General features: G+C 41.0%; 4 protein-coding genes across 4 annotated transcripts; 1 reads left to right on the top strand and 3 right to left on the bottom strand. All coding sequences in view use genetic code 12, as the record gives it.

The window, feature by feature from the left end:
* Positions 1–355: 355 nt before the first annotated feature.
* On the bottom strand, positions 356–2,662 carry RJT20DRAFT_1683 (uncharacterized protein; the record flags this gene model as incomplete). The annotated part of the gene is made up of 1 exon (XM_064919204.1): positions 356–2,662. The coding sequence occupies one exon, from the start codon at positions 2,660–2,662 to the stop codon at positions 356–358; it is 2,307 nt and encodes a 768-aa protein (XP_064775178.1).
* Positions 2,663–6,580: 3,918 nt separating this feature from the next.
* RJT20DRAFT_140298 (NADH:flavin oxidoreductase/12-oxophytodienoate reductase) lies at positions 6,581–8,183 on the bottom strand (the record flags this gene model as incomplete). Its single annotated transcript, XM_064918618.1, has 4 exons — positions 7,625–8,183; positions 7,491–7,574; positions 7,081–7,464; positions 6,581–7,039 (listed from the first exon to the last, which is right to left on the bottom strand). Exons 1-4 carry the CDS (start codon positions 7,868–7,870, stop codon positions 6,581–6,583), a joined length of 1,173 nt encoding a protein of 390 aa, XP_064775177.1. The 5' UTR covers positions 7,871–8,183.
* Positions 8,184–8,607: 424 nt separating this feature from the next.
* On the top strand, positions 8,608–9,211 carry RJT20DRAFT_37253 (uncharacterized protein). The gene has a single exon (XM_064919879.1). It carries the CDS (start codon positions 8,663–8,665, stop codon positions 9,026–9,028), a length of 366 nt encoding a protein of 121 aa, XP_064775176.1. The 5' UTR covers positions 8,608–8,662; the 3' UTR covers positions 9,029–9,211.
* Positions 9,212–9,393: 182 nt separating this feature from the next.
* IDP1 (isocitrate dehydrogenase (NADP(+))) lies at positions 9,394–10,698 on the bottom strand (the record flags this gene model as incomplete). Its single annotated transcript, XM_064918767.1, has 1 exon — positions 9,394–10,698. One exon carries the CDS (start codon positions 10,696–10,698, stop codon positions 9,394–9,396), a length of 1,305 nt encoding a protein of 434 aa, XP_064775175.1.
* Between the last annotated feature and the right edge of the window lie 1,194 nt (positions 10,699–11,892).

Below are 11,892 nucleotides of genomic sequence, written 5' to 3'. Positions count from 1 at the left end.
CTAATGTAGCCGCTGGACAAAAATAAGAGTTGCCGATTCCGAATGGAATGTATATATGTATAGATTTATGAAGCTCTTTCATAGGACATGAAAATAAGTAGCAAAAATAGGCCCCTTGTTGTAATAAATAAACCCTAAAAAAGAAGAGTACAAAACTAGCATACGTTTTAGCATGCACCGGGAAAAAGGAAGTGAAATTGTAGCACCGTAAGAAACCTCAATTGGGCATAGTTGTATACTGCTTTGCCGTCTAGCAGATACCACTGTCGTAATAAACATAATAAGATAATAAATAATCAGCAACAAGGAAGTCTCCCATGAGAAACACTAACAAAAAGATTGAGGGCTCCTATGCTCAGGTCAACAAATCATCAATCTTCATACTGGCACGTCTGAAATGCTTCTCCACTCTTGAACTGCGTGGACTTAAATCATGATCTCCTGACATGTGCGATCTTTCTGTGCCATTTGCCATAGTCAACGGAGATACATCCACTGCACATCCTTTCATTGCCGAGTGCCTGCCTTCACTGAGTCCTGCTGCAAGAAGTATAGTAGAAATTCCACTATGGCTGTATCCCTCCGAGCAAATTGTGTAATTCTTCAGTTCCAGATCGATTTCGTTGTCATGCTCCTCTTCAGTTTCACGAGAAGCAGAAGCTTCGCGAACAAGGTTAAGGTTCGTTTCCGACAAGCTATTAGTAATTCTGGTCTTACTGTCATCAACTGGAGATGTGTTTAAAGAGCTGGATTTACTTAAAGATTGTAAGCATTTAGATGCGTTAACAATATCCATCATATCGCTATATGGTAAATCAAGACTTGCGACCTGACCTGGAGTTGATTGACTGGCAGTTGATGATCCTGAAGACATCAAAGATGTAGAAGACGACTGGCTAGAATACTTCCCTGGGTATTTACCTGGTAAAGGCAATGCGGTGTAGATAGGGGTAAAAGATTCATTTGCTTTACTTCCTGTCAAGATTGGAGATTCCATAAGAGCACAAGGAGGTGCCTTCGTAGTAGAGGAGGTGCAAGTGGTCGGCTGAACAGTTGGAGGCGGCGGCAATGGAATAAACGTCGCCTTTGAAAGCGGCTCCATCTTGAGAGATCCATACTGGTGAAGCACTAATCTGCGGATGCTCTTCAAGCCATTGTTGACGTCCAGATCTTCAATGCTGATGTTCATTTTCTTTCTCTTCACCTCCCCCAGATTTCCAGAGATTGACTTTTTCTTCTTCAGCTCTATTTTAGGGAGAGCCGATTCCAATACAACAGGGTTTTCAGGCCCAGGAGGAGGTGGTGGAGCAGAATAAGGAAGCAACGACTCATGCGATTCTATTGGAACTTCATCTAATTTCAATTCGCCAAATCCCCGGTCACTTGGTTTTAAACAATAATCGGGGAAGTCATTGCCGAAAATGGGAATCAAGTCGTATCTTATGTAATAGCAGAAGCGTCTAGCTAAAATTTTGCAAAGCTTATAAGGCAACCATGTACCCTGAATCTTGAGGAATCCTCCTCTTATTCTTTTTATGTATTGATGGTACTGCTTGGGGGTCGATTCGAGTAATTTCACGATATCAGCTTTCAAATTGGAAGAAGATGGTCCAAATGAAGTTCCAACGTTGTCATTCATTGATGCACTTAACGATGCCTTCCAGATACCAGTTAAGTGAACAAAGCCGATTTCATAGTCCCATATAATCCAATGGTCGTTTATCAGATACTCATAAACGGTAAGATAGTTACGAAGGGGATCGATGGCCGATGTAGAGTACTTCTTGACCTCAATTGCCGGATAGAGCGATTTCTTCATGTTCATGTACTTCTCTGGTGGGACGACACAACTATCCTGCGTTTGTGGCAATTGGTGAATTGGATAATGTATGCTACTCATAGAGATAAGAGTAGAAGTAGCCATGGCGCTACTACTTCCATAATTCCTTCCATCTGAGTTATCATGTTTGCTTCTTCTGCCAGTGCCAGAAACCAGTCCGACACTGTTATTCATCGACTTATATTTAATTTGACCTCCAGAACCGTTCCTACCTCTCAGCGAGCCGCCAGAGGCTGCAAATTTACCCATTTGCTCCGGACTTTTGATAGAGTTATAGTTCATGGCCTTTGAAGGCAATGAGCTTGATTTTTGGTGTTTAAAAGTCGACTGAGCTGGAAGAATGCCACTATTTGTGCTATTTCCTATGTAGTATCCACTGTGGCCAATATTACCATGACTCTCACCAAATCCATTAATCGGTTTCTGAGGGTTTCTGCTCTCTTTATTTTTGAATTTCGCAGTCGTCGCGGAACCGTAATATTTCGCACCTCCCGCGGTATTAGCGAGAGAATGATTGGAACCTGAGGAGATGGCAGAAATGCTGTTATGGCGGGGGAGAGATTCTGGAGGAGGGAATTTGTAGTAGAATTGTTGGTTTGTGTCTATGTAGTTGTTGTAACCGGGAGAAATGGGAGAAAGGCCAGATTGTGGTATATATTGCTGCGCCTGGTGAGATTGCTGGTGTGGTGGAATGGAGATGGCTATGGGGCATCTTTCTAGCGCGGAAGGGAGTAGAGGAAGCTGTGAAGATGATCGTTGGGTATTAGAAGCAGAACCGGGACTAAGCAGCGGTAAATGAGGTATTTGGTTGTATGAAGCCATATTGGCGGAATTTGCGGTGTGAATGGGGGGAATATCTACCACAGCACTCTGCAATGGTGGAAGATGGTATGATCTGCTGGCCAGAGAGTGTACCGAGAGATTAGTGAGAGGTGTCTGCGCTGCGAAGTCTTGGTAGGGGGACATGTTAATGAATTGTGCTTGACGGGGAGTGAATGAGTGTTGTGAAGAGTGTGAGCTTCCGCTTGAGCCTGGAGTAGGAGGGTAGTACAGATTTGGAATCATTTCAGCAAAAGTGGGTGAACTTATTGGAGTATAATTCGAAATACTGGACGCTGCGGTGAGGGACACCGAAGGAACAATTTAGCGATATAAGTGCGCTAAATAGGACGAGATCAGGGATCTTCGCTTGCCGTGGTACGGTTAGGGGCGAGGTATCAATGAGATGGCAACTAAGATTTGGCCCAAGATTGAACTATAACAAAACAAGATCGGTCTTCTGTAGTTCGAAAAGGGGCTCGTAGATGACAAACCAAAGTGAAATTTTAGTTGGTAGCACAAGGGTATGGTACTGAATGGGGATTTCAGTCGGATAAACTTGGTGATGGACTGATTCGGGCGGCTAAATGTATAAGGAGTAGTTAATTATGTTACAATTTCTACCCTAAACGAAAAGGTGTATGGCTGTACTGTCTTCTAATCGACGAGTATGCAAAGACGTGGTAAAAAGGTGTCAACAGAGGAGGGATAATGGTAGAGAGAATTCTTCAATACGAAGGCCCTGCGCTGGAAGGAAATACGCAAGGTTAACAATCGTGGTCGATTAGGATGAAGTGAGCGGTGGGAGGTGTAATACAATACTATCAGAAATAGCAAGTAGCACCCAAATTAGGCCGGAAATCTTAAGAAATGGGCAAAAGTGTCACTGCTTAAAGGGTCTCTTGGGCAAACCGAGACTAAATTGAGCAGAGCAATTATTGTCCCTTGATTGCAATTGAGAGAGGTCAAAGATGCCAATTTGCTAGCGGCACTGGTTTTCAGCTTAATAAAGAGAGAATGTTGCTACTAGAGAAAATTCAGGTAAGAATCCATTTTACTTTTATATGAACAGGCTATTCCATCTTGCAGTCCGAAATCAAGGGCCTCCTCAATTGTGCTTATGTGCCATTATTATCTCAAGGGACTAAATATGAAATTAAGAATAAAATTATTTATTCTAGCGGAGCTCCAATTTTCATAGCCGGTACAGTATATGGTATATTCGACCATCCCATTTCTTTTCCGGCATTAGAATAATGAACAATATAAGCTTTACTAAATCGACAATCAAATGTAGCCCAAAGTAGTAAAATTCATGGGTACAGCGAATAACACAGCGAGGAGTCAAGTATTTTTCGACTCGAGTGAAAATAACCTGCCAGCGAACATGACTAAAGCATTGAAGCTTGGATGTTTCAGTCGCAATATGCACAAGGTAATATATGCCTTGAGTCTTCTCTTGGTATGTAACGAGCATCTTTGCTTCTATTGACAGGTACCGATTTTGTATTGCTTTGCACGAGATGAAGTCGAATGGATCGCAAAGTATAAGGTTAATTTGAGGATTACGAAGAAGTCGCTCATCTCATAAAAAACACATTGCACATGAGCAATTGCACTGTCACCGCTGACAGATAGCATATGGTGCAGCTAAGAGTGACGGAACGGATTACGGTTAAAATTTCAAGTGATAAAGGAGAGTTTTTTTTTCTTTCTAGTGGAGGACTTGGAAATTTTATTTTTAGGCTTTGCATGTCTTGCGCTTTGTGTAATATTCAAAAGGTAAGTGGCAAGTCTGGCCATAAGGCACCGACGAAGCCTTGCCTTCCTAGTTCTACAGATGAACAGAGACGTTGAAAGAACTCGCATACGGCCAATGAACAGCCGCCCTCACCTCCAGAAGCTTATTTGCACCAACGATATCACTTAAGACATATTACAATGAACTACAAAGTCAAAAAACAAGGCTTCAACTGGGTAGCACATTGAAGCAGTTGTTACTTGACATTGTTCCTGGAAACATTCTCGATCAGAATTGCATGGAGGCGTTTGCTATAGGCTTTTGATTCAAGGCATGCTAGTACTTTGATCCGCGAGTGTGATATTGTTTTGACCCGCAGTTTGCATAGGGTGGAAAGATATCGGGGATTCTTCGAGTCTGCCGGACCCTGTCAATGCTGATATTTGGTTCCGTTTGATATGCAGCGAGCTTCCCATGCCCCCAATTGTAGTACCCTTCACATTGTTTCTATTATTAAACTTTTGTGTATAATCCGGCTCAAATTGCAAAAATCAGACGATAGTGATTTCTCTTACTAGAATCAAGTTCTGCAATCCGTTTGAAAGATTCTTGTTGAAATCAGCTTCATTTCATCTTTCACATTTTACTCACTAGTGAGATGCGAGCCTCGTTGATAAGGACCTATAACCCTCAATTGCTGGAAGTAATTGCCTCTTCTTCCAATTGATTCCTTCTTACCCTTTTTGCTTAATTACTTGCATCCAATATGTCACTTGAGCGTAAAGATGCTTTCAATACTGTAATCTTTTGCGCGAATTATTTCATGCACTTATTTTCTATGCAATATATATCGGAACCATGGATATTCTCAAGGAAATGCTATAAAATGTCCTTGCGCAGGAACTGGGGTGAGATGCTTCTCTACCCCCCATTTCACATTACAGTAATGCTACAAGAAGCAAAGGATTTACACACTATGTCTGTCTTCTTGCAGAAATACTAATCCCTTGAGTAAGAGATATAGAATGAAAATTCCATATCTAGGGTATTTGGTGCAGCCGCAAGTGTGAATTTAACTTATTTGATGAGAAGAAACCCAGAAGTTAATTAGCATCTAAGAACCTAGTTGTGAATTGGAAAAAACCAAGATATTTACCACGGTTACAAATCATACGTTGATGGAAGATGAACATTTCAGTATATGTATGGCGTGCCATGTTTTCCGGTCTACGAAAGAGGCGAGTAACCTTTACAGAATACCAACTTTAAAGGATCCAATGAGCCCATCTCGAGTGAATGCAAGATAGATGACACTGGAGCATCGCTAGTTAGTTAAAAAATATCCAGACAAATCCGAAAAAACAATAATGTAGACCTAATTGCTAATGTAGATAATTTCTTGAGCACAAATCCTAAAGAGATGATTTTGGACACTTCCGGAAAGGAGGGGAATAATGCATTCGGTGGAATGGTACGGCAATATATCATTAAGAGTCGGATTCTCTCAATTACTTTCCACATCGATTTCCCCAATAACTTTCCACAATTCTAATGATCCGTTTTCATTGCTAAGATCGATCTCAATCGAGAAAAGGGGTTTTAAGTTTGCTTGGTAGCGCTCCGAGTCCTTTACACAACAAAACAATGCAGGAATCATGCATGATTTACTATCAGTACATGAGCTAAAAAATATTCTCGGGCCAATCTTGATTCTAGAATGGACCCATCCTTATCGATGGAGAATGGATTCGGATCTCCTAAAAGGGTAATAAAACTGATTTGGAAAAGCCATTTACTAAATGGTACAAGAATATGAAATGATGTAATGGTTGTAAAGTACTATTACATTCTTGAACCTATTCAACGCCTTCTTGACAAGAATTGCCTTGGATCAAGGACAACTCCGAGGTTTCCCTGCGAATACTATTTAGATGCAAAAAAAAATGCGACTTGTATCAAGAATACAATAGACTCGCTAGTTGCTGTCACCTTCGCCAATTGGACGGAATAGCAGCTTCTGCATGCATCACTACAGATATCTCGATATAGCATACTTGAGCTTTATTCATCTGCTTTCAAAACACCTTGGCCAATAGAAGGGTCCTTGAATATCTCTACAACTACAACTCAACCTTTCATCCGAGAATCTAATCTTGCTCTATCTGTTCTATCTTTTACATCTAAAGTTTCATTGCTGATGTTCTCTTGATCAATTCATAAATTCCCTCTTTTTTTGGGTGATAGACCCAATCATACTGGCCAGCCTGATGGGTTCTGATATTCAAATCATCAGCAAACCTCCATACTAAGCCTGGGTTTTTCAAGAAGCCCTTACCCATAAGCGTAATATCAAATGACCCTTCTTCTATTAATTGACTAGTCTCTTTTGCATCCCTCTCGAGGTTTGCAACACAGGCAACAAGTCCCTTATTCCCAATACTTTTCTTAATTGCCTTCGCAAATGGTTCATGAAATGGCTTTCCCCTGTCATATAACATCGATCTAGATCTTTGCTTGTAGCTGTTACCCCCAGAGGATACATCGATGACATCAACACCTCTCCCAACGACAATGTTAGCTAATTTTATGGAGTCTTCAATACTCCAACCATCTTCATCTGTGATATTGTCACTAGCATTCTTAAGAAAAGAGGTACTGAATGCGGGATCTTGGATCTAACATTGTCAATAACCTCCAAGAGGAATCTAATCCTATTCTCTAAACTTCCTCCATAATCATCTAATCTTTTGTTTGATACCGAACTGTAGAATTCATGAATCAAATATCCGTGAGCACCGTGAATTTCAACAAAGTCAAATCCACTAACTTCAACCGCTCTTTTTGCAGCGTCTCCGAAGTCATTGATAATACGCTTAATGCCGTTAACGTCGAGTTCGTTTGGTTTGCGGTAGTTGCCGGACAGTCTGAACTCAAGTGGAGATGGCGTCACAACTTTAGTGGGAAATCCTCCAACACTTTCGTCGGCGATCTCTTCGAGATGTACGAATGGGGGCTGACCACTAGCCTTTCTGCCTCCATGGGCGATTTGAATACCAATCAATTGCTTTGAGTATGAGCGAAATCAACCACTTCTTTCAACTTTCTGGCCTGTGCTTCGTTCCAGATTCCTAAATCATGTGGTGATAACGGACCATCTGGAGAGACGGCTGTAGCCTCTACAATAGTAATACCAGCCCCCCTAAGTAAAACTGGCCGTAATGTACAAGGTGATATGGCGTAGCTTGGTACTTCTCATCCGCGGAATACATACACATAGGAGAAACGCCTATTCTATTGGGCAAGGTCAATCCTTTAATCTGCAATTGCTCGAAGATCTTTGGAGGTTTATCGTCGGCCTTCATTTTATAAAAGGTTCCAGCAGGTGTATCTTGCAGAATTGCATAGTAGCGAACATTTTTAGCTGAAGGAACCCGGTACGAACGCAATGAAGAGGAGGATGAAGATGTCATTTCTTGTGGGGTAATACCAAGATAACGCAGAACTGATATCTCGGAGTAGAAGAAACAAACAATCTCTCTTCCTTGTTTGTTTCTTTACTTTTTTATAGTTCCAGTTTTTAAGGTTTCGTTTCCTCGATAACTGTGAAGTTTCTCCGAAAGTCCAACACAAATTGCAAATTCCACCTGTTTGTATTTATGTGGAAGACAGACTTCAACTGTGCATTCCTCGGTAGTTTTCCTGCTTATAAATCCGCAATCATAGTATTTACCTACTCTTATGCTGACTCCACCATTCCCTGAAAATGCCTCTGGAATCTTTGAGTCTTCTCTACTATCATCCAACTCCTTAAGCTAGACTAAACAAGTAGTCGGTGCGGATAAATACGTCGTCGGAGAAATGTCGCATGTTGCTGCGTTCGGTGTTCGGGTTTATTTAGACGTACTAAATGCGGAGTACTGTCTACGATAAACTTAGGTAACGTCAATTCAAAGACAAGAAAGTCAGAATGTCAAACATGTAGTAAAATGAAAGTAGTTATAAAGTAGTCATTGAACAGCTCGACGTCGAATCAAACAACTTTGGGAAGTCAAAAGTAGGAATTACACATTCCTCTCATTGAGTTATTCTATGAGTATAATACATACATCAGTATGTTGTGTGTAATACGACACCCATACCGCCATATATACACTAGTGAAAAATTACGCTAACAAAAATCTGAAGTCTTTTATTGCATTTCCTCAGTTAAAGGTTAACTTGTTTCCTCCATTACAGGATTGAGTTGCAGAATATAAGGAAAAATGCTAAAATTCGAATTGAGTGCAACGAGGGCAATCAGAACCAGTATTATTCCATGTGTAAGGAGACTATGTATATCCCAAAGACGGTACTCAGTGCTAAAAGACCAGGGAAAGAATGATCTAGCAAGTGAGAAACACGAGACAAAGACGGAACCTTTAAAGGACCAAAAGCAAGAACAACAGGGCAATTCGGACTACCAAGGTGAAGAGAAGAAAATTTCGCCTCATTCTGTCTTCTACCGTCAATTTTCAAAGCCTTTCATAAAAGTCTGCGCTTTGTCCATAGGTACCTATTACGGGTTAATAGGATTGTGGGAATTACTTGACGACGGAGAAGAGTCTGTGGTCGAGGCAGTTGCTAAATAAAGCTGCAAATGGTACCCCATCTCTGTAAATACACACTAGATCGGTATGGGACCTCCATTCCTAACAACAAGAGTAAATAGCCACGGCTTGACTATAGAGTTTATTACAAAAGGTTACGAATATTAATACAATCACTTCTTACGCTACTTCCTTACCTTTCGGGTGAGAACTGTATAAATTGAAAAGTTCTTCAGCAATGATTATTAACGTGAGCATTTCGTTTGCTATGTATATGAGAATATTTCTATGATAATACAATGAAGGCGATTCCGACGAGCCAACCTCCTTGTATTTCAACTAGGCGATGAGAATATCGAATATGAACTAAATAAAGATTGGAAAGAAACTAACTGTCAAAGATTAGTTTAGACTTGTACTTTAGTCTTCAACTTGTCGGCAACGGCGTCCAAGAATTCAGTAGTGGTAACATAAGCAGATCTCTCGGTCTTTCCACAGGCCAAGGCCAAGTCCTTGGTCATGATGCCATCTTCCTGAACAGTGTCGATTGTAGCCTGTTCAAGAATGTTGGCAAATTCAACAACTTCTGGAGTGTTGTCAAGTCTACCTCTTTGAGCAATACCTCTGGTCCAAGCAAAAATGGAAGCGATGGAGTTAGTGGAAGTTTCCTTACCTTGTTGATGCTGTCTGTAGTGTCTGGTGACAGTACCGTGGGCAGCTTCGGATTCAAAAGCCTTTCCATCTGGAGTCATCAAGACAGAAGTCATCAAACCTAAAGATCCGAAACCTTGGGCAACAATATCAGATTGCACATCTCCATCGTAGTTCTTCAATGCCATTACGAAACCACCCTTGGACTTAATCATCTGGGCGACCATATCATCAATAAGTCTGTGTTCGTACCACAAACCAGCAGATTCAAACTGTGTAGCGTATTCAGTATCGTAGATCTCTTGGAAGATGTCCTTAAATCTACCATCGTACTTCTTCAAGATGGTGTTCTTGGTAGACAAGTACAAAGGTAACTTCTTTGACAAGGCCATCTTAAAAGAAGAGTGGGCGAAGCCAATGATGGACTCGTCGGTGTTGTACATGGCCAATCCCACACCACTGCTCTTGTAGTCGTATACGGTTCTTGTGGTTGGGGCACCTCCGTTCTTTGGAGTGAAAACTAATTCAAGCTTACCTGGCTCAGTAATGACCAAATCAGAGGCCTTGTACTGGTCACCGTGGGCATGTCTTCCGATGACAATAGGCTCCTTCCAGCCTGGAATAAGTCTTGGAACTCTTGGAATGATAATGGATTCTCTGAAGACAGTTCCTCCCAAGATATTTCTGATAGTACCATTTGGAGACAACCACATCTTCTTCAAGCTGAATTCCTCGACTCTTTGTTCATCCGGGGTGATAGTAGCACACTTGACACCAACACCGTATTCCTTGATGGCATTGGCAGCATCAACAGTGATCTTGTCGTCGGTAGCGTCTCTGGATTGAATACCTAAATCGTAGTACTTCAAGTCAACGTCCAAATATGGGTTGATCAACTTGTCCTTAATTCTTTGCCAGATGATTCTTGTCATTTCGTCACCGTCCAATTCAACAATTGGGGTCTTGACTTTGATTTTGGCCAAAGCTTGGGCGCTTACTGAGAACGATCTGGCGGAAGCAAGTCCGGAGATTGGACGGTTGATCAAAGTAGCTCTGAACATCTTCTAAAACGGTAGATGAAGTAGATCAAAAAGTTTGTTTGTGTGTTATTTAGTTCAATGAATCAAATAACTCCTGACGTCTAATTTGCAATCTTTGTAGGGTGCAAATATAGTGTACAATGGTTTCGTGCAAATTAGGGTCTACTTATTGTCTCCACCAAAGTGAAAAATTTAATCAGTGAGTCAAAATATTAGTGGATTATGTGTTGCGGCAAAGGTGCAGCGATACCGGCTACTCGGCCTCCGGTCACGGATGAGATAGTGGAAGGTAATGAATGATTATTAAGATAGGAGAAGTCAAGTCATTGAGATGGTCATAGCGTAGATATTGTAGGTTGTTGTGGATGATGGATAATGGATAATCGGTAAAGGATACATAGTATAGTCTGGTGAAATTTGGAAAAAAGGTAGGAACATTACCAATGGAATGACGTAACGGTAGCACTATTTGTAATCAGACAAGTGCTTCTTAGTAGCCGTGTTCCCGCTACACCGCGCTTAGCCACGGATTCGCTTCGGAAAAATCGATCTGGTTGTTAGCGTCAATTGCAATGGTTTGCGTCACGATCCATTAGTTGTTGTCGGGAAGAAAATGACAATGGTTCGGACGAGGCGATGTAATAGAAATGTTCTGTGACTAGCACAGAGAAGTTGACGAAGCGCAAATATGTCAATCAGAGTTATTGGTCCCAAAGTCCAGAAAGTTCCTCTTGATTGAAAGTGTGTCTCGTCTATTAAGGTTTTACTACATTCTTGTACTGGCTTGATTTCACCAGAGCTTATTCATCAATTTCAACTGAATTTCAGTTACTTCATTCTTTATAGATGGTGGAACTTGAACTTGGTTGAAGTGCCAAGCTTACTTGTGCATTCCGCCATTTTATGTGTTTATATGTATGCTGTTTATAGTCATAAGTAGTACTTTTTCTAACATACCTGTACATCATGTAACCGTTTTACATAAATGATCTTCACTTCGAAGTAACGTTTTGCAACTTCACATTCCCAATGGCACGAGTTCAAAGGCACAATTATAAGAATCTGGGTCTTATGTCATAAAAAAGAGACTTTAAAGTTCTTCCAGGCCCAGAATTTATTATTGTAGATCCCTTGGGATCAAGAATCTTTAACCAAATGAAGTAAATTAATAGACTTGTCGCTGTTGTTACCAGAATTCTCCAACCCCTATTCGAA

Source organism: Scheffersomyces xylosifermentans (assembly GCF_036884685.1).
Source record: "Scheffersomyces xylosifermentans strain CBS 12540 chromosome Unknown RJT20scaffold_3, whole genome shotgun sequence".
NCBI classification, from domain to species: Eukaryota; Fungi; Ascomycota; class Pichiomycetes; order Serinales; family Debaryomycetaceae; genus Scheffersomyces; species Scheffersomyces xylosifermentans.
Note: the sequence above shows the minus strand (reverse complement) of the source record. Positions and strands in the feature narration are given on the sequence as shown.